Source organism: Charadrius vociferus, unplaced genomic scaffold (genome assembly GCF_000708025.1).
Source record: "Charadrius vociferus isolate BGI_N301 unplaced genomic scaffold, ASM70802v2 scaffold147, whole genome shotgun sequence".
In the NCBI taxonomy this organism is placed as follows: Eukaryota; Metazoa; Chordata; class Aves; order Charadriiformes; family Charadriidae; genus Charadrius; species Charadrius vociferus.
In genome coordinates, this window is record NW_009649570.1 from 4,860,472 (window position 1) to 4,883,458 (window position 22,987).

Here is a 22,987-nt window from a genome sequence, read left to right on the forward strand (position 1 = left end):
GAGGACTCATGCTCTGTGGCTGGGGTCCTGCTTCAGCATGGACCATGCGAAGCAGCAGAAGGACAGTGATGGGTGGATGGAAGGCACTGCTAGAGCAGGGTTTGCATTAGGATTTGAAGGGGAGTATGACTTGCGGAAGGGTGAATGACACAGCAGATAAATGGGAGCTGCAGGGAAACAGCAGCTGTTTGTAGCTGGTACTCCCCTGGAGTAGGGGAGGGTAGTCCAGGCTGCAAAGGGTTTAGTAGTCAGGGTTTTTGGTGTCTCAAAGCGCATTCCCTGGGGCTGCTGGGAAGCTGGTCCCTGGTGCAACTCTCATGGCTGGACCTGAGATGCTATACCCAGTGTCAACATTTCCTCGTCTTGGGACTCCTCTCCTACTTGAAATCCAGGCAGCAAAAGTCCCTTCAACAGTAGAAGGCAGAGAACTGGGAAGGTATTGCTGGTGGCCAGGGAAATAGGAGGGAAAGCAATTTTAACAAGCGTTTCATTATTAATTACAGCCTTGAATGATGTTTTACAAATATTTTTGGTAGCTGTTGGATACTTTATATACTAATGGAGTAGGTGGAAATCATGCAGAGAAAAATAGAATGATTTGCAATTTATAATTACTGTGAAATGTTTTGAATTGATAATATGTGGGAAAAGATTTAAATTTTAGTTGCTGCACTAAAATTACAGAAAGCTTTGCAGGCAGCTGGGTTTACATCCAGCAGCAAGGAGATAGTTGATACTGAAAAGACCGTCACATGTGTCTGGCTAAGTATTTTCTCAATAGGAGTTAGAATATATGCTGTAAAGAAAAGGGCTTTGTTTTTTTTGCCTGGTTGTCCATTTTACCCCAACGTTTCATGGTCCTGGTACTCAGAAATGACTAGAATAGCCACTTTTCAAAGCAAATGGGGAGACAAGAGAGTATGAAGTAGATTAGGGCTGAGCAGAGGGGTACGTGGGGCTCCCACAAGAGCAGCCGTGAGACCTGTGCAATTGTGCATGCAGCATAAGCTTCTCAGCCTAGTGAGAATGTCCTTTGGCAAAGGACACTAAAACACAAATAAGAAAGCCCAGACTCTCCTGGGTGTGTATCTCAGGGGTCTGACTCATGACTGTTGTTTGGTTTTGTTTTAGTTTTGCTTGAGGTGTCCAAGGTTGCAGAAAAGAGACAGAATTGAGACAGGACACTCATCTGCTGAGCACCAAGCTGTCACGTGTGCCCCACAGGCATGCTGACCCATCCCAGGCTCTCCTCCCACCCCTGCTTTGGAGACTTTTTCCCCTTCTCCTCTCACAACAGCTTAGACTCCTTTCTCATGCCTTTTCCCAAAGTTTCTCCTTTATTGAGGATATCTCTTAAATCCCGGTGAGATCCAGCCCTCTTTTGGTTATGCAGACCTTAACCAGGTGCTGGAGCTTCCCACGAAACCCCTCTTCCCATACGTATCTGTCTTGAAGATGCACGTGACATAACCGGATACCACCTCCTCATAAGTGTAGCGAGTTGCTGAGATCTGGAAGGCAGTTTAGTAGCTGCAAAAGTCACTTGTGAAAACTTGATATCTCTAATGCTGCAATCAATCAAGTCACTGTATAACTCAGAATATTTTATAGCTCAGTAGGGAACTGAACTGTGGGAAGGGATAATGTGTTGTGTTTTGAGGTTCAGAAGAACATGAATTGTCTTTACATAAACAGATCTTCTCTATTATTTATGCACTTGTGGAATGGCCAAAGAAAACTTACTCATTCTTTTTTTTTATTATTTTATGTAATTATTCCACAGGATCCTTCAAACCAAAAATGTGGAAGAAAGAAAACAGTGTCCTTCAGCAGCATGCCATCAGAGAAGAAAATAAGCAGCGCCAGCGACTGTATCAGCTTTATGCAGGCTGGGTGTGAATTGAAGAAAGTTCGTCCAAATTCTCGGATTTATAACCGTTTTTTTACTCTGGATCCTGACCTGCAGGCTCTTCGTTGGGAGCCTTCCAAGAAGGACCTGGAGAAAGCCAAACTTGATATTTCTGCTATAAAAGAAATCAGACTAGGGAAGAACACAGAAACGTTCAGGAATAATGGACTTGCAGACCAGATTTCTGAGGACTGTGCGCTGTCGGTAATTCATGGTGAGAACTATGAGTCCCTTGACTTGGTTGCCAATTCAGCTGATGTGGCCAATATTTGGGTATCAGGATTAAGGTACTTGGTTTCTCGTAGCAAACAACCCCTGGATTTGATGGAAAGCAGCCATAATACCCCACGGTTTGCCTGGCTAAAAACTGTATTTGAAGCAGCAGATGTTGATGGTAATGGCATAATGTTAGAAGATACATCTGTGGAGCTAATAAAGAAACTTAACCCCACCTTAAAAGAATCAAAGATTAGATTAAAATTTAAGGAAATCCAGAAGAGCAAAGAGAAACTGACAACACGAGTAACAAAAGAGGAATTTTGTGAAGCATTCAGCGAACTTTGCACAAGACCTGAAGTTTATTTCTTGCTTGTGCAGATATCTAAAAACAAAGAGTATCTAGATGCCAATGACCTCATGCTGTTTTTGGAGGCTGAGCAAGGAGTGACCCACATAACAGAAGAAATGTGTCTAGATATTATACGCAGGTATGAGCTTTCTCAAGAAGGGCGGTTGAAAGGTTTTCTTGCAATTGATGGATTTACTCAATACTTGTTGTCCCCAGAATGTGATATTTTTGACCCGGAGCACAAAAAAATTGTCCAAGACATGACACAGCCTTTGTCACATTATTACATCAATGCATCCCACAACACGTATCTAATAGAAGACCAGCTCAGAGGACCAGCTGACATCAATGGTTATGTCAGAGCTTTAAAGATGAGTTGTCGGAGTATTGAACTAGACGTCTGTGATGGCCCAGATAATGAACCCATTATTTGTAACCGTAACAACATGACATCGCCACTTGCCTTTCGGAATGTTATTGAGGTAATAAACAAATTGGCCTTCTTTGCTTCAGAATACCCCCTTATTCTCTGCTTGGGGAACCACTGCTCAGTACAACAGCAGAAGGTAGTGGTACAACACATGAAAAGGATCTTTGGAAACAAGCTCTACACAGAGGCACCTTTATCCTCAGAAGTCTACCTCCCATCACCTGAGAAACTGAAAATGAAGATCATTGTGAAGGGGAAGAAGCTGCCCTGCGACCAGGATATATTAGAAGGAGAAGTCACAGATGAAGATGAAGAGGCTGAAATATCCCGGAGACTGTCAGAGGACTTCTCAAGGGAACCGAAGCTGATCTGGCTCTGCAGGGAATTGTCTGACTTGGTGTCCCTATGCAAATCTGTCCAATACAAAGACTTTGAGACATCTATGAAAGCTCAAAATTATTGGGAAATGTGCTCCTTCAGTGAGGCAGAAGCCAGTCGGATTGCAAATGAATACCCTGAAGATTTTGTGAACTACAACAAGAAGTTTCTGTCCAGGGTGTACCCGAGTGCTATGAGGATAGACTCCAGTAACTTAAATCCTCAAGATTTTTGGAATTGTGGTTGCCAGATAGTGGCAATGAACTATCAGACTCCGGGGCCCATGATGGACCTACACACTGGCTGGTTTCTACAGAATGGGGGATGTGGGTACGTTCTCAGGCCTTCAGTGATGCGTGATGAAGTGTCTTACTTCAGCGCAAATACCAAGGGCATTGTTCCGGGGGTCTCTCCCCAAGTCCTTCATGTCAAAATAATCAGTGGTCAGAACTTTCCAAAGCCCAAGGGTGCATGTGCAAAAGGGGATGTCATAGACCCCTATGTCTGCATAGAAATACATGGGATTCCTGCAGACTGCACTGAACAAAGAACTAAAACTGTTCAACAAAACAGTGATAACCCCATTTTTGATGAAAGCTTTGAATTCCAGATCAATCTACCAGAGCTGGCCATGATCCGTTTTGTTGTTTTGGACGATGACTACATTGGGGATGAGTTCATAGGGCAGTACACCATCCCGTTGGAGTGCTTACAACCTGGATACAGGCACATACCGCTGCGGTCTTTTGTTGGTGATATCATGGAGCATGTTACCCTCTTTGTTCACATTGCAATAACCAACCGAAGTGGAGGTGGGAAGGCCCAAAAGCGCAGCCTTTCGGTGAGGATAGGAAAGAAAGCAAGGGAGTACACCATGCTGAGGAACACCGGTCTCAAGACTATCGATGACATCTTTAAGCTGGCAGTGCATCCGCTACGAGAGGCTACTGACATGAGAGAAAATATGCAGGTACAACACTTTAGTCATGTACATTGGTGTGTACTGAATGTGGAGGTGAGGGTCCTGCTGTGAGCTGCTGGTTGGGCAAACTTGCTGGGTGGAAGCTGGGTACGCTTCTGACATGCAGTTGTTGTCAACCTTTAACTGGACATCAGAAGGCATCAGTTAGAGGTGTTAACTAACAAGCAGATGTGGGATTAGCCAGAAAAGTTTTAAAAATCAATATGCTCTCTCCAAACACATGCTTTACTGGTTGTTTTTGTCTGAGAAAGCAGAACTGAGGGTACATTTGTGTCCCCAGGCCTCAGGTCTCAAAAACTTCATTTCCTTGCTGGTCCTGGAAAACATCAGCAAGTTTTTGTTTTGCTGAGTGAGGGTTATGCTCTTAATTTTCTTGTCTGGGTAAGTATAAGAAACAGTCGGTGGATGTGTCATTAAATTCTTGTCTACACCAGAGAAACCCACAGTGCAAAGAGCAGCAGGTTTCCCTGAGCAAGCGTTGCCACCGTTTGCCCAAGGGCTGCAGATGTTCAACATAGGCACTGAATGCCACTTGCACTGCAGTTTCCTCCCTGCTAAATAGCTGTGTTGTCTTGGCTGGCTGCGCGCCGGCACAGACATCGGTGTTGTGCCTTGGCTCGGGGGGTCTCCTGGCACCGTGTCCGCCTGCCCGTGCTGCTCTGAGAGCAGCCAGAGCCAGCTGCGGCCGGGGGTGTTTGGGCTCAGGTGCACAGCACCGTCACCGCTGCTGGGCTTAGACCTTCATGGTCAGCAGGAGATGAAGCGGCAGCGAGGCCAAAGGAGAACCAGCCTTGGCTGGTGCTCTCCTTCGTGGTGGGGGTGACTCTGCAGGTTCAGTAAGGGACAGCTTAGTTTGCAGGTCCAGGCGCTGCCTAGAAACAAAACTGAATAGCATTAAGCAATGCGTTTTCTTTAATAAATAGCTGAAATCAGCCATAACTATCTCCTTGGTAAAGATACAGAAACAATTCATTTTTCTTTCTTGAAAACAGGAGAAAAACGCATAGCACTTCATTGACCCCGCTCTTCTGGACAGAGTCTAAAGCAAATTAAATGTTGGCAGCTGGAAAAGTTTACAAAATGACATAAGTTTTAAATCACTCCCAAAGGAATAGTCTAAGCATATTTTTAAGAATGGGAAACTCTTCCCAGCCTTTCCTTTCAGGCAGGCCTTGGAAGTAGCTACTTTGAACCACTGACTCCACCTTCTGTTTAGGTCAGGCTTATGTATGTGGAATATATAAAAGACAAGACTCTGAATCTGACTCAGAAAAAGCATTAATGTGCCTTCCAAAAGAAATTTCAGGGCAAGCTCTTGTTCTGGGGGAATGCTCGCAAAGACACAGTTGTTATATTTAACTGTGTGCTAATGTATTTGATTAATGAGAAGTCTCTATTAATTAGCTGGGCATTTTCTGGAGACTGTTTTTTCAGAAAGGTGCGTGGGGGAACATTTACAAAGTATGGGTTGTTTTAATACTCTCTTACTTAGATTTTGTGCATCTTGGTCACTCATTGTACAACTCAAGAAGCTAAATGATGAGGGCATGTCAGCCATACATCCATTGACTTAAATAAATAAATCCTGGCATGTTAGTTTGGTTTGACCTGTATATCCAGTATTGATTTTCTTACATGTGACAAAAAAAGAGTGTTTGTGTTTCTTTATGATGTGGTAATGCAAGGCTGAAAACAAAGTGTTTTTTTCCTGCTTGCCTTTCCCATGGGAAATCTGAGGTCTGTCGAACTTGTTCTTGCTGGAGGATGATAATGACGGAGAACGAGGCGATTACAGCATCAAAAGCAATTGGAGTCTGAGCAGTTGGGAAGAGAAATAGCATTTTAGGCTGATGGTTTAATATGCTGGGGACCGGAGCTTGTCCCCGTTGGGGCTGGATTTGCAATGCAAAGTAGCTGCAGAGCTGGCAGCTGGGATACCCGGGCCCGGGGAAAAGCTGGAGCTGGCTGTAGGCTTGGGGAGCCGAGAACGGGGCTGGCCAGGAATTCCTGTGTGCGCCGGCACCCCAGGGTCCATGGGGGGGCCCAGGGACAGCGGGCAGTGGGGTAGCACTGCCCCACATCACGGGGGAGAGGCAGGTGGCCAAGTGTGCTGAAGTATTTCTTTTCCTTCCCCCAGAATGCCATGGTGTCCGTCAAGGAGCTGTGTGGGCTGCCGCCCATCGCGAGCCTGAAGCAGTGCATCCTGACCCTGTCCTCGCGGCTTGTGAGCAGTGACAACACACCCTCCGTTACCCTCTGCATGAAGGATGCGTTCCCTTACCTAGAGCCTCTGGGGACCATGCCTGACGTGCAGAAAAAGGTCCTGGCAGCGTATGACCTGGTAGGCGCTTACCACTGCTACCTCTGCCTTTCCTCATCTGCGTGAACACGGCAGGCAATGCTTGCTGGCTTTCATGCACCCAAACGTTTCAGTTAAACGAATGAGGCTCTTCAAATGACTTAAGCTATGCAAAATTGTCCTTCAGTCACCAAAATCATCACACTGGGCTTTTTGTTGTTTGCTTTTTGTTGCTTTTCTTTCTTTTTTTTTCAACAGGGTTGTGGCTAGCACAGGTTGGCACTTGGGGAGGGACTTTGTTTGCAAAAATAGCAGCAGCAATTCAGCATGTACTGGCGGCTGTTAGTCATCGTCCTTGAGAAGTGACAAGATTTGCGCGCTGCCCTTCGCTTGCCTCCACGCAGCAGAGGGCAAGGGCATTAGATGGGGAGCTGCAGCGTGGGAGTTCCCGGGCAAAGCTGAGCCATCCCCTTCCCAATGCCTTTCAGCAGCACCGTTAAGTCCCTGCCAAACCAAGTCAGTGTTACTCTTGGGGGAGGGCATTGCAAAGTTGGAAGGGAAGTTTTAAAATGCCCATTTTTTTCTATAAGGAAGGAGAGGGCAGTATGGTACAGGAATACTTAGAAAAACATAGAGAGATGAGCTAAAGCCATTCCAGGTGAATGCTGCTGCTCAGCCTTGATTGACATATGTCACTGCTGTCGGTGACTGAGCAACAGCTGTGTGTGACTTTCAGCAGCAGAAGTTGCTGTCACTTGGTGCCTCTTGGGCTACTGGGCTGCCACGTCGCTTCCCATCCTTAGTAGATGGTCTGCACCAACTGTTCTCAAGCCGCGTAGCTTTGCAAACTCTGGCTTAAATATTCTTACGCTGCTGGAACCAGACTAAATCACGATGCATGTTCGGTGCATGGCAGTTATTTCTGCAGCTTATGCTCCGAAGGAATAAAAAAGTGAATAACTTCGGGGGTATCAGATTGCTTCCAGAGACCCTGAAGTGTTGCAAAGAGCGATCGCAGCTTTGACCAGCTATTCAGTGTGCCAAATGCTTGCCTCCTTTCCATCTCTTTTTTTTCTCTTATAACATACTTTTCAGGAGCAAATCAGCTTGGGGGGAAGAGGGAGACGCTGATGTTGATTAAAAGAGAAATACTAAAAATACTCTGAAATAACCTCTGGGTTCCTTCCAGAGTAGTTTATGTTACTTGAAGGTGATTAAGTTGTGGTAATAAAATACCAGCTGTAACAATACCAGAGCGAGGATTTGTAAATCCAGTTGATTGCCACGTTTTAGATTGGACTTTTTTTGGATAGATTTGTTACATGGTGCGATGTCTGTCTGAAAGAGCAAATACCACATAAATAAGAGATTTTTCTGTCTTTGGAGGCCCGCTTAATGGATTTTTACCAAAATGAATGTGTCGCCTCTTATCTTTGTAATTACATACTGAAGAGTACATATGGGACGTTTCAAGGCCTCCTTGTGCTTTGGCAACAGTTTTTCAATTTAAATAGGTGAAAGGCCTCTTCTGGATGCAGACAAAAACACTTGTATAACTGTTTTAAATAATGTTTGCTCTCACATTTGTCTCTGATGGAGGAAGATGTACCTCGAACATCAGGAGTCAGTACAAGGAGTTTAAAATCAGAGGGCTGAGAAAGAGAAGGGAATTGTTCCGTGCCTATGTAAGGGTTGAGTTGAGATGTAAACCTGGTTAATGAGAACATGATACTTTCAATTATTTTTACCTGCCTTGTCTGGCTGGGACTGCCTTTTACTTTGCTGAAACTATTTGCTTCTGAAAAAGCAAAAGCCGAATTTAATAAATGTTTTTGCTACACTTTGGATATTTGCCTTTTGGGGCAATGCCAGCAGCAGAATATTGAAATGTATTTAGCCTTTTCTGTGTTTAAAAAAATGAACTGTCTCTATCAATCTTGATATTTGAAAATACAGTTTGCACTTTTAATGTTGAGAAAAGGCTCTTCTTAGCTATGGTGTTTGTATTGACTTGGTATAATCCGGGGTGTATGTAATTTTAATAATAACAACTTTTTTTCCCTTTTATTTTTTTGGCACAAATGAGAGTACAAGGAGATGCTGGTGGAAAGCAATATAAAATATTTTAGCTTTTATTTATTTATTTATATTCAAGATATACTACAGTTCAGCCTTTTAACTTGTTGATAAATATGGCTTGAAGGAACTGGATCCGTAAGTGCTTGCTGCATGTCTCTAATTCCCCAGAAACGTCTCTTCACCTCAACACACTTTTTGGGTGAATAGGCCTGAGAGCAATTTGAAATGCTTAAAATGAAAGCTGTTGATGTTGGCCTCTCTTTTGTATGAATGGGCTGTACTTCTTAATTCCTTTCATGGTAGAATGGAAAAAAGGTTGGCCTTAAATCTCACAGTGGGAAGCTGTGATTGTAGGTCTACCTCACTTGCTAGGCTTCACAGCCCAGGTAGTGTGAGTGCTGGGCAAACCCTTCCTTGTCACCTCCGAAAACACCACATATTTCACATTCTTTAAAAGGTCTGCTTTGAAAATAACCTCTGATAAAAGCAGGCCTAACGTGTTGAATTTTTTCCCCACGTTTTTCCTCGATTACTAGAGATTGCCAGCTGAATATACCTATTTTTCCCCCCCGAGGAAAGTATAAATGCTGTCCGTGTGTTTAATGGGGCATAGACAGCACTGACAGTCCAGGCAAATGGAGGTGCAAATGCTCGGAGACCTGCCACAATGATCTGGAAAACAATCAACTGACTGTTCCCTCCTGCTCAGCCTTTGCCATCAGAAGCGATAGACAAAGAGTGGTTTGTGCAGTTTGTTTGTTTTTTTCCTGGTCAATTCATTTCACCATTGTGTTCTGCATTAAATATTTTCTTTCGAGAGAGGCCTTATTAGAATAAAATGTAATGTGCTTTCTTTAGGGAACCAGAATGATTTTTCGAAGATTTTTTTTTTTTTTTAATGGTGGCATTGCAGTGGTTTAGTGGAACCCGACTGTTGCCATATCTTGTGGAAGAAGAGGCTTCATTGATGATTCTGGGTTGTATGGGAGTTTCTGCAGAAGAGAGCAAGGAATGGGATTTGCTGAAAACAAGAAAATAAGGTGGACCATTGACAATACACAGAAAACATTTTTTTAAAAGTGTGTCAACTACCAGAAATACAGTTTAGAATGGCTTATTTCAACTTACAGCTGTGGTTGCTACCATACATAGAGTATGATGAATGGATTTCGGTAATGTTGACATTGATTCCCACACATACATCCTTGGATAGTATAGCATGTCACTTGCAGAACTGTTCTTCAAACCTTTCCTTTCCTGTGAAGGAGGACTCTCCCCCTCCCCCTCTGCCCCATCGTTGGTGGCCGGGCATGGGAAGATGCTCGCTCAGGTAGGCAGCATGTGCGGTATGTCTTATAACCTGTCAAATTGATGCTGGTTTTCATTGATCACACCTAAAAGAAGGAGATACTCGATGTGAAAAGAAGGGATAGGGCCCAGCTGCACCTGACAGATGGTTGAATTATTCATTGCAAACAGTTATCCTGTGAAGTTAGGATTTTTTTTTGGTTGAGAATTGTTCGGAAACAGATTGCGGTTTCTCTGTCTGCAGGATATATTCGTGTGCTGATGCAAGCATGCATGAACTCAGGGACACTCGTGCACTTTGTTTTTCAGTTACTGGTTCAGCATTATTTTTCCTCCAAGACCAAATGATTGAATCATTTGCAAATCAAAAGCAATAAACATGTGATAGTAAATGTTCTTGGTTTACCCTGTCTCCTGGAGTATTGTGTGCATACAGAAATTTTTCTAGACAAATAAAAGCACCCCCCCAAGTATCTTTATATGGATCATAAACAACAAAAAGTGTAAAAAGGTTTCAACAGAGAAGCTATTTGTTATATAAACTCATGTTGGCATTAACATTTTTCTCTGTATTCAAGCCTCTTTAATACACTGGAAGCCTGTTGAAGCCACTGGAATTGATTTTGTTATTTTGGAGCAGACAGATAAGGAAGGACAGTGTGTCTGTAGGTACTGTTGAGAGATGGCAGGTTAGTTATGAATGTCTTGGCTGACATGGAGATGGATTGGTGATTTTTGAGAGGAGAAGTAATATCTGTGATGCTGCTGGGGAATAAGTCGATATATTTAATGGCAGTGTTTTTATTGTCACAGGTGTTGGTCCATGCACGCTAGCCAAAGTTTATTAAGGTGTGTGTGGAGCAGAACTGCTCTTTGTCTGCTCTTCTTTCAGATTCAGTCTTTTTGTGTTTCTTTGTCTTGATGCAGGCATGACAGCTCTTTATTCCCAAGGAGAAAGTCCATTTTCCCAGTTTATGTCGATGCAAAATGACTAAATAGATTTTTGTGAGCTTTTCCACTGAAATTCATATTTCAACTGGGACAGAGTCATCCCCAAAGGAAAGGTTTTCACAATTCTCTGAGCAACTGAGGACAAGTTATATTGCAGAGCAGAACATCCGCTGCCAAGGACGTGTCATAATATACTGACGTCAAACACAGTCCAGTACATGGACATTGTCTTGAATTTGCATCTGTTTTAAAGAGTTTTCTATCCGAAAATGGACATAGACTGGGAAAGCAATTATCCTTTTTCTTGTTTCACTTCTTATAATTCTCTCTCTTATTTCCCCACCATTCTCACAGTTTCTCTCTTTGATAGCCCTGTCCATTAGTTCCTTCTAAAATAGGACCTGAAAACAGTCAGATCAGAACTTTTCTTACAGCATGAAGTTCCAGTTGGGTACTTAAGTTATTCTGTTTTAGCATAAGCATATTAAAAGCTGACCCCTTCCGTTGTTCCTCAACTGGTCCTTTTTTTATAGAGAACTGGTCTTCATGCACCAAATCACATCCTGCAACAGTCTGACACCAGATTTCCCCAGAAATACTTGTAAGCCAAAACATGAAATAAGAATTTAAGGTGAATTTTGTTCAGTTCCTTCTGCAGTTTGTGTCAATAATGCATTTCAGATGTTCCCAGCTGACAGAGCCATGCCTGATAACTGTTCCTCTTACTGAGCTGTTGCAGGAAAAGGCTCAGATACAGAAACCTGGTTTGGAGTATACTGGGACAGAGACAAGGCGGACTTGTGGCCAACGTTCCTTCCCACATCCTGGCACCATGTGTACATCCTTCCTTTTTTGCAAGACTTGCTGGCACACGATTGATTGCCTGGCTGTTTCTTGTCCCAAATGTCTGCAAGAAATGCTCAATGCTAAAGAGGGAATCCTGTTCAAATTTTCATGAGCTCAATTTGCACTTCAGCTCTTTTTCCAAATTGGTTGTCTTTTTGTAGCCTTTTTTATTTTTGTTTGGTTGTAGATTTTGGGGTTTTTTTGGTGGGGTTTTTTTTGTTTGTTTGGGGTTTTTTTAGCAACCGAGGCACGGTATGATATTCCTTACCCAAGCAAAACTCTTCATTGTCAGTGAAAGGCATAGGAGATGGGACAATGGCCATGAGGAGGCACCTGAGAGAAAGCTTCTTTTTAGTCTGATGTTCAGTCAGTTTCTGTTCTAAACTTTGGAATATTTATGAGAGGATTCTTTGAACTGTCCCTTTTGTATCATTTATCTTCCCAGCAGGAGCAGTGCTTTAATTTGCCACCAAGAGTTTTTCCTGTCTTTTTTTGTCTTTTTTGGTGAGACTCTGCTGTGTTAATTTCCTCTCCCCTTTTCAGTTTGTAGAATAGTTTGTAATGAAAAGAAGAAATTGGTCTCTAGCACAGGAGTTCATTAAAGTAAAAAGAAATTTTTGTTCAGTTTGTACTGATCCTGTGATTAAACAGCTTTTAATGCAGACAAGAAATAAGACTATTCATTTCTTGTGCATAAAAATATGATGCCCTCAGCGGTAAGATATTTTAAATTTCACTTAAAATTTATTTATCTTTGTAATTAACACTTAACAGAAGTGACAAAATAAAGCATCGTTCTTTTTGTGAAGCAATGGGATTTTAAATTTGATATTGCGTGCTATATTTAGACACTTAAGTGAGACAGGTCAGTTATATTTTCAGCCCGTGGTCTGTCTCATATACAGTTCAAGAGAAATCTCCTGGGTTTGTGATGGCTTTTGCTTCCCATGCTTTTGTGAGAAACCGGCATGATTGGAACAGAGTGCTTCAGGTAGACTGAGATGAATCAAGTTTAGGCTTCTTGCTTTCAGCATTGTGTAAGAACATTTAAATTAATTGAGCTATTTTGCAGAAAAAAACCCAAACCTATGCAGATGAGGCTTTGTTATTCCTCATTCCCATTAGTTTATTGAACGTGACATGTACTTCTGGGCCTCGTGCCATGTGCATCTTTTGTGAATCTGAACAACCCCTTATTCATTTCTTGTTGTGAGAGCATTTCTGGCGCAGCAGCCTCTCCAGGAGGGTTTAGGACCTCCAGGACTCGCAAAAATCTTCCTGCTTCTGCTCCCATGGAAACATGGCAGGGGTCCCTGGCGGGAGGAGTGGGGCTGGCCCTTGTTCCCACAGAGCTCTGCGCCACCGTATCTGCTGAGTGAGCACAGAAAGGACCTTGTGCCCTCCCCACGGGCCCAGTACTGTAATTAGCAGGATCCCAAATAATGTCAAGGTGCATGGTAGCTTCTCCCATTCAGCTTTCTTCCCTTCACTGCTTACTCTAACAGGTATACACTGTTGGTCAGCAAGGTAGCTTTTTAAGTCCCTATACCGGAATCAGATTTTGTGTGCTTTCACTCTTACTTTTGTCCATTTCCCCTCTTTTGGTTATGTTAAACACATCACTGAATAAAGTTAATCATCTTCTTTCTGACATGGGAAATGCAAGTTGTCCTGAGCAATTCTGCCAGCTTCAGCAGCTGCTAAAAGTTTCCTCACTGCCCTCAAGTGGACCCAGATACCAGCATCCATCCTCTAAAGGTTGCTTTTTAGCATATGTTGCTTGGAGGTTAATCCCTTGAAGCTCAGCGTTCAGGAGTTAACACTCTGGTGGAGCATGAGTTTCCTGAGGGAGCAGGATGTCTCTCGCTTTTCGAGAGGCACTCACCGAAGCGAGTTGCCGTTTGGGAGCTGACATTAAACAGCAGCCTGATGGGCTCCAGGCAGATGGCTGGGACTTACACAACTGCCTAAGAGCGCTGCACCGGGCAGGTCTGAGCAAAGTAAAGGTGGATGGAGATTCATGCTGCAAACATCAGAAAGCTCGCTCTGCACATTTGAGACAGGTTGGGGGATTTTGAAACATTACTGGCAAAACCGAGTTTGGAAATCTTGGGCTATCGTGTGATTTATGGGGTTACCTTCCCAGCAGAAAATCTCACAGCCCACCATGTTGCGTTTCGGTCCTCTGATTCTTGTCTTGGCATTGCAAGAAGTAGGTGACATCCCCAAGCAGGGTTTCAGATGTGATACCAGCTGGAAAAGAAGGGGACCATTCAGGCTGGGAGATCATGGACTCATTTCAGAACCAGTGCCAAAAAAGAAAAGGGATGTCTAGATGTCATAACACAGGACTGTGAGCGGGAGCTGTTCACAAGCAGAGCCATGGTAGCAAAGTCTCCTGGGGGCTAGTGGACTGGATGAAGCAGAGGTGTCTATGGCCAACATGCTGCATCCCTGGCCAGCATCCTCCACCATGGCCGGGAACCCTGCCAAAACTGCTGCCTGCTCTCCTGTGTCCCGCATGAAAGCATGTGCAGGGCACCAGTTTCTAGCTCTCACCTGCTTTTGCCTGCATTAGATTGAATATTGAAAATTGTTAATATTAATTCCAGTAATCAGTTACTAGTAACTTAGCTTTTTAGGTGACCTTTACAATGTTTACTGAGTAAATAGCCCCCAAGGTGCTACCTTGTGTGTAAGTGAAAACATATGAGAGGGGAAAATTAAAAAAAAAAAGAAAAGAAAAAAAAAGAAAAGAAAAAGTGTGTTTTCAAATTAGTTTGGCTATTTTTTGAGGGTTGTATGAATTCTGTTGCCAGGATTTGCACAGAATCTTTTCAAGAGCATCTATTGTGTTGTCCTTTAAGAAAAAAAAAAAAAAAGAAAAAGAAAAAAAAAAGAAAAAGAAAAAAAAAGCCAAATGAAATAAAATCCCCCATACCTATGCTATAATTTTATTCCTGGATAGCAGTTACTTGCCTGTTGTACTCTTATCTATATGAATCAGACTCTGGTTCTTCAAAATGAACACCCAGGCTTCATCCCTGCACTAGCCCATTGTTACGATCGTTTACCGCAGCCTTAGCAAGCGGGATCTCGTGCCCGCTGAAACTGCACACCCAGTTCTTGTTGGGAGCAGAGTCTGGTCTGTCATGTAGAGATGCTGCATATAGATCCGGCACACTGTGTTATCACAGGTGGCAAAGACACCATAGGCTGGTGCAAATCATACACCCTTGTTGGCCCAGGGTGCATTATTTCTACCCAGTGCATTATTTCCTAGAGGAACCTGTGAGGGGGGATTCCAGGTGGTGCACTAAGGACATCCCCTAACCCCAGTCACTGAGCTGGGGAACTCTGAATCCACTCTCAGGATTTGTCATGGGACAAAAGCTGCTTATTTTGGTCAATATTACCTGCTGAGCAGGAAGACAGGAACAGGTTAAATTCTGCTATATGATCTGGTTTTAATTGTTTGTTCTTGCTCAGCTGAGAGCAGTGAGACTTTGATGTCAGCATCAAAGGAGCGAAGGGCTGCTCTACCTACTTTTCAGTATGGGAAAATTGACATCCTATTGCCACTTTTCTCTTAAAAAATGAATGTAATGCCTTCATGTCTGAGAATCCTAAAACAGGCTTGCCAGAAACTCCTGGGAGTGAGTCCGGGAGTCGGAGGAATATATGGTCAAACTTAGATTACCAAATTGCATGATTCTCAAGCTTGCTTTTTTTTATGCGTGTGGTAGGATAGTTTCTTGAGGCCATATACATATATGTGTATTTGTGTGTGTGTGTGTGTGTGTATATTAAAAAAAAAAATCTCTCACAAATTAATTTCTGCTTTAGAGATCTGAGCACATGAGAGTTGGGCGCTTTGGATATCCTGTCCCAGCTTAGATGTATTGACCGTGCTGGGCAAAACCTTGTTGCTGGGTAAGAAGTACAGACACAGACCCATGGGGGGGGCCAAGCCCAGGGTGATGGGGGCACGGGGCACAGTGGCCATGGCGATGCTGGCAGCTCCTGGCTGGACCAGGCAGCGTGGGCACTGGCTCACTGGCCCCGTGTCTGCAAGTCCAGGAGTTGCAGATTTGGCTGCCTCCATAAGGACTTCCAGGTTTTAACGGGATTCTCGCTCCCTTTACTGCTCTGACCAACTTCAGCATTTGTATTTGGCAGCTGAACAGCTCCTTCGGCACAAAATGACTATGCGCTGTGGTACAGAAAAGCCAGAGGGTGGGTAGAAATTGTCATTTCTTTCTAGATGACAAGCGAAAATATCAAAGAGGAAAAAATCAACATGATGCATGAACAAGCAAGTAATAAGAATGAAAGGCAAAGGATACTATCAAAAGTAATTTCTATCTATCTCAGGCATATCCACTGGGCATGTTCTGTTAAAAAACAATCTTGCACTCTGTAGATGTATCAGGCCTTTTTCTCTCTGCCTGTGAAGCTGTTAATGGATTTTGTTTATTCTCATGCTCTTGTTTATATCAAAGCAAAGGCATAGGTATTTTTATTAAATGAAGCCTGTCTTAATAGTTTTAATTAGAAATGAAGATTGCACAAGGAGCAAAATTTGGGTCTGAATTATTCCAGAATTTGGAAGTTTGGGTGTGACAAGCGGAAGCATCTTTCCTGCTGTCTTAATAGATTTAATTAGAAATGAAGATGGCACAAGGAGCAAAATTACTGAATTACTGGGTCTGAATTACTCCAGAATTTGGAAGTTCGGGTGTGACAAGCGGAAGCATCTTTCCTCTCTTGTATCTAATTAAACAATAAGGCATACTAATTTGCAAGTGTTAATTTAATACTGTTATACTGTCTTCCACTAAAATCACCGAAACCTACTGGTTGTGTTTTCATATGTATTGTGTTTGAAAGTAGGAAGGCTTTTAGTGGTTGTAGCATTTTGGCAAAGCTTTCAGATGGTGGCTTCTGTAATTTCAGGATGTAACATTAGGCACTATTCAGTTTGCTTCATCTTTAATTGGCACTGCTCTCATGCTGATTGGATTTGATAGGGGTTTGTGGTGTACATCCCGGGAGAGTGAGACTATTCTCAGGCATAGTTTGTTATACAGCATGTTCTTGCCTTCTGTAACAGATGTACGTGCCGCCTTTTGCAATTTCGCAGAATATAGCACTGGAACAATTTGCTTGCTTGCCTGGGCTTCTGAAGGGTTTTGCAAGGTTTGTTACCATCGAAGCAGTATAGCATTTGCAATAAGGGAGGCTCGGGAAACTTGTCACGTAATGGACACTTCATCTGCTTGCTCTTAGTGGGCTGCTCCGGGAAGATGCATAAATATGGGCATTTCTTGAAAGTTGTGAGTAGGCTTGTTGAAACTGCCTGCCTCTTTTAGTTTTGGGTTTTGGTGGTTTTTTCTTCTTTTAAACTTTAACAGAAATGTTGAGGATAGGATAGGATTTGGATCTGAATTTCTCCAAAGAGAAACTCAAAAATACTGTAGCTGTCTGGACTGCTGTAGTGCATAAAGTTCAGCACAGGCTGAAGTACCTCTTGAAATCAGTGCTATTCATGACTTGGTAACATTTTTGATGACCACTTATGTCAAGGACTATACTTATTTCTCCTTTTGTTCCAAGAAAAGTACTAATTAGAAAAGGCTTGGTTTCACATAGAATTCATTTTGTTTGTCTGTTAACTCTGCTTTCTCCTGAAATTACTTCTGTTTCTTTCACATTATTTGCAGTGATGTCTCACTGATGTAAAACAGCTGTTCTTTAACTTCTGGAGCATAACATTTTCTGAGCAACTGTCGCTCAGCTTGGTACAGATCTGGGAGCCCTGATATGAAGGAATGATGCAATCTTTATAGTGTTGCTTGCAGAACAGGGATTTTTTTAAGTTTGAACCTGTGTACTTTTCTGTGGAGTAGATGTTGCAGGAAACCCTTGTAATGCTGCTTTTTTTCCCGTTTATTTTCTGACAGATGATTCAAGAGAGCAGGGTTCTCATCGAGACAGCAGACATCACTCACGACAAGATTGTTCAGTGCCAGAAAGCAGGTAATCCTTCTTTATTGTGCAGTTCTGGGTGAAAGATGGGAAACGATGTGCCATAATTTACTTATAGTTTGTGACTTACTGCAGCATCTTTCACCTGTTATTTAAGTGAGCATCCTGGTCTTTCCCTGACAGATTCCACCCTCCTGAAGGCTCATCCTCCAGTAGCAATGCAGGCATAGGATCAGGGAAAAATCCTCAGCTTTCACCTCAAAAGCCATTTCTCCATCTGCTCTACAGCTCTGAAATGTCTGACGGCATTTAAATGAGTCAAATGAACTAGAAAGGCATTCAATTAAATAGAGGGAGCGAGAAGGCGTGCTGCCTTTACTGCGCTCCGATCTGTACCTCAGTTGGTCCCCTTAAGCACAGAGGAGGAGGCAAGAAGTTTTGAAACCACAAGACCAAGCCCTGTTGCCTATCTTTGCTTACTTTTGCTGTTTAGGTTTGTTTTAGACCTTGGGAACTTACGCCAATATAAGTCTATTGTATCACAGTGAATCTGTTTGGTTATGCATTATGTACATCAGGTATACAGGCACAAACCCCTACAGCTACTGTAAGTGCGCCTAAAGTAGATCGTGTGTTGCTGGTGTGTTGTACTGGATGTCTCTATCTGAACTAGGGCTCTGTCTTGTGTGCACCAGTAAAAAGGGAAGAGGTAGTTTCAGAAGTGGCCACCCGTGTGCTGTCTGCTCTGCCACAGGTTCACACTCCTTTTTCAGGATGGTAGAAATCACCAAAGTGTCTGTGATTCACAGTTCATCTTATTCACACAAACTCCTCTTCTTCACTTGTTCAGGATAGCAGGCTAGACTCTGAACTGGGATGCAGTCCTGAGTACTGTGCTCTAGGCAATCCTGCTTTAGCAGGGGAGTTGGACTAGATGATCTCTAGAGGTCCCTTCCAACTCTGAAAATTCTGTGATTCTGTGTCCCCTGCAGTTTCCACTGATACATAAGAATAAGCCCTCCTAGATAGATGAGTCCACATTTGGCAGTGGCAATCCTCTACAACTAAATCCATCAGTTTTCATGTATCAGAAACCATGCTGAATAACTACCTGCAGTGTCTTTCCATTAGGGGGTTACACTGCAGAAATTAAATCTGTTTTCAGTCCATTTAGTTGTATAGCTGCACCTTTCCTAACCTATAGCAAGCCTTGAAGGTCAGCAGTGCAAGCACTTGTTACTGCATTTAATTTGTGGTTTTGAGCATAGTCTTCTGGGACCACAGCAATCATAAATACTATTGTTTCTGGTAGGTGTTTTTGGATTTGGCAGATGACGCAGACTACAACCATTTGCTTCTGTTAAATCTAAATAATAAATGAAACCGATGTTTTGTAGTATATCTTTTAATTAATCTTTTTAATTAGAGGGAATCTGGAAACTGTTTCAACTGTTTAACTGTTTAAATGCTTTTAACAACAGCATTTAACTGATTTTTATGTGGCGCAAGAGCAGGGTGGAACCTAGTATTTGCTCTTTGAAACTCAGAGCTCTGGAGCCATGCTGGTGCCGTGGTAGCAAAGGGAGGAGAGGCAAGCAGCTTTGTCTTGCTGGATTTCATGGGCCTCATCTTGTGTCATGCCTTGGCTTCTGTCTATCTGCATAAGCAGCATAAACATCCGCAGCCCAAAGACTTCATCGGGTGCAGAGAGTTTAGGAATGGGACAGTAATAGGAGAGTGCAGCACTGGGGGTATTTCTAGATGGTATAATTTAAGAGCAATACTTTGCACTAAATTATGCAGATCCTCAGCAGCATCAGCCAGATTTCTGCCCACCCTGTGCTGTGTCCAGAGAGAAGAACCCGCAACGCTTGCTTGGGCACTGGCATCTTTGTGAGCAGAGGGGGCTGGAGATGTGCGCAGTGATCACGATACAGGACTGTGCTACCACGCTGATGTCCAGAGCTTCATGCAGTTCCCCTCTCCTTCCTTCCCCCAGCAAAAAGATGAATTTTTAAAGTTTGTTCTCCTTGCTGCTCTTTTCATTTGTTATGTTTTATTAGCCTTAAAATATCATTTATGATTCAGAAGAAAACTAGAGACATATGAAGTGCTCTTCTGAAGCCTCAGGATTTAGACAGAGGAAAGGAGTAGGAGAGAGAGAATCCCTCACTGTGCTCACTTGCCAGTTAGTTTGTTGCAAATGTTACCCAGGCAAATTGTTAAATAACTTTTTCAACGTGGCAGGATGAAGCACTCAAAACTAAGAGCTGTCAGAGATACAATTGCCTGTGATGTTGTCCTTCACCTCACCCCAGTCCTGGTCCCTTTGAACATGTTCCCACCAGACCTCTGCTTCACATCATAGCCTGTTTTCGTCCAGGCTCCCTGTGCCACGGGGTCCTGCCCGCTCCCCCAGATGACTTCTCAGGTGGCTGGTTTTATTGTTTTGTTTTTTTTTCATGTGCAGTCTCAGCCCTGCTCAGGAGCAGCTTGGAGGACTGAAGTGCTAAATGTTTCTGTTGGTGCTCCTACCCACCACCTAACAAATGTTTGTGGCTCCCTCTCTCCAGGGCAGAACTGTTTCCAAGTTAGAGTTGGGGAAGCGAAGTCCAGAGGGAAAAATAACTAAAAGGATGCTGCATGAAGGCAGGGCTGTCCATGTGGAGCTGGGCAGTGTTAACCTTCATATTTTTTTGGAAGACAAAGCCAGTCATTTGAAGGTTTTCTGTCACTCACTGAAGTTAAGTGATTTGTACATGAGTTGGCACGAGGCACACCTGCGGGGGAATCTTGCTTGGGGTGCAATTATTTTAACTGTTTTCCAAAGGAAGTGCTGCAGGAGCTCTGTTACCCTAGACAGGCAAAACTTGTTGAGTGGGCGAAGTTTTGAAAAATAAACAGTAGAGAAATCTTGCATTGTGTGGCGTTGAACGGCCTCAGTGTTACCGAGCTCCTGGAGTTGGTGGTGCAAGGCAAGAAGAAACCTATTGTTAGTCTTCCAGAAGTGCTTCAGGCAAACTACACCGAGTGCAAGCCTGGCTTGGGCTGTCAAAGGACTGACACCTGCAGCAACCCACTAAACAGCCCTCTGCGTCTATTTCGTGCAGGTGTTCTCTCGATAGGCATTTCTTTGATGTAATTTCAATGAAGCTTGAATTTGCGAGTGATATTTGCCTTAAAACACTAGGGGAGGGAGAGCTATGAAACAACTGGAGATGGAGCTTGGTTTGTTCAGCCAGGGTGGGCTTTGGACATTTTGGAGTGATCTAGTGCCAGTGTGGCCTTTGTAAGGTACAAATTAAGGGAACACAAGCAGCTCTCTCTCCATTTTGTCTCTTAATCCACACCAGACTCAGAGAAATGTTTGCATACACTGTGCAAATCTTGCAGAATTGGTGGGCTAATTTGACTTGTTAAGGTTTTTAATCTGCTCCCAGATTTCCTGAATTCTCATATCCAGCAACAGATTTGCAGACATTTGCCACAGAAACTAGCAATGAAATGTAACAATTCCCTAGGCTGTGGTTGGAAGTCTCAGTTTTCCGGGCTGCAGGAATAGCAATCCTGTCATTAGTGGTATGCGTTTCTGACATAAATTATCATTGTGAAGTACAAGGGCTTTTCCATATAACTGTGATTAAGATTAATGAGGACCTGTGCATTTGAGTCTGTATTTGCGGTGCTGAACAGGTACCTTCCACGTCTGTCAGACTGCCTTCCAAGGTACAAAATCATCTATTCAAGGAGAGTGACAAGCGATTGCCTTTTGTCGCAATATTGCCAGCAATGCAGACTGCAAGCAGAAGCGCGCTGGAGGAGTGTTTGTGTGGGGACCAGGCGCGTGCCTGTGTGGGACCCCAGCACTGGAAAGGAGAGTTGCATACAAAGTGGAAGCACAACCACAAGATTGCACATGACCTTTTTATCCTGGAAGATGGTCTGCAGGATGGGGTCATAACAGGGAAGGGGGAGAAACAGAGAAAGAGGTTGCAGGAATTACCAGCTGCGAGACTGAACATTTTGTAAGCCAAATCAATGGTGCAGTGGGTGATGTAGCAATCTGTATTTTTAGGAATGGAATTCCATGAAGAGCTTCATAACCTTGGGACAAAGGAAGGTTTGAAAGGAAGAAAACTAAGCAAAGCCATTGAGAGTTTTGCATGGAATATCACAGTACTGAAGGTAAGCACAGAAAACACCACCTTGTGTCTCCTATTAACTCTATAAGCAAACCTTTGCTCTTTTAGCTCATCTGTTTGTTCTGTCTTACTAATGCTGAAACAACATTTGTTTTAATGGGATGTATAAATTACCCCCAATTGTTGAGATCTATCAAATATATGTAATTACACCTCTGGTTTGAAAGCTGTAGAAGGGAATTTATCTAAGTCTGAACAAAAGAGGAAAGACAGCTTGTGGTTTGTACGCCCAGGGACCTGGTTTGGGTTGTCTGTTCTGCCCCATACACCCTGAGTATGATCTGTGTGGGGTCAATGTGTCTCAGATACTTGTTTTGTAAAATGAGGACTAGAACATCGCTTTGGGAAGTGACGGGGCTGGGGGGAGTGTCGTGAAAGAACACGAGGAGTATTGTAGATCCTGCAGAAGTACCAGGTTATGTTTCAGAAGTCGAGCATTATCCAAACAGCTAAAAAAGTGAAGGGATGAAAATCCTTCCATGCTGGCTGTGCAGTGACGCGCTGCTCAGTGAGCATGTTACTCACCAGGCTTTAGCTACTGGTTTGGCGACGACCAGCCACAAAGTGCCACAGCAGCTGGATGTCTGAGCCTGGGTGAAGTTACTCAGGGACAAGCGAAGATGGAAAGAGATGATCTGGTGCAGCCATAGCAGATGGCAGGGAGAGGACATGAGCCAAGCATTCAGGTTGTTAGCATTCAGCTCACGCCTTCTTTCACAGGCTCATTTCCCACCTTGCTCTGATAGATCACACTTTGATTTCCTCTTTCTCTCTCCCTGCTGCTCCCTCCTTCCAGCTCCCATTAAGCAGATTGCCCTGTCTGACGGCATCTCCCTGTGACCCCCCAGTGCCTTTCCCTTCGATGGTGTCCCAGAGCGAGCCAGCTGATGACAGGGAATTTGTACAAAGTTCCACATCAAATATACACCTAAGCGTAATATGCAACAGTGGTAGGAAGAGTAGTAGGAGATGCACACTTCAGTGTCGTGGAGATGGAAAGAACACCAACATGTCCCAAGCAGGAGAGGGGGAAAAGGAGTTGGGAAT

At 43.4% G+C, this 22,987-nt stretch overlaps 1 protein-coding gene across 1 annotated transcript in view; it reads left to right on the top strand.

The window, feature by feature from the left end:
• The first annotated feature begins 1,786 nt into the window (after positions 1-1,786).
• The window catches only part of PLCL1 (phospholipase C-like 1), a 43,210-nt gene continuing 22,009 nt past the window's right edge, over positions 1,787-22,987 (top strand). The window contains exons 1-4 of the mRNA XM_009890163.1: positions 1,787-4,255; positions 6,405-6,608; positions 17,714-17,789; positions 21,814-21,923. Of these exons, the coding sequence (XP_009888465.1) occupies positions 1,835-4,255; positions 6,405-6,608; positions 17,714-17,789; positions 21,814-21,923 (2,811 nt within the window). The 5' untranslated portion in view covers positions 1,787-1,834. The remainder of the gene's footprint in view (positions 4,256-6,404; positions 6,609-17,713; positions 17,790-21,813; positions 21,924-22,987) is intronic.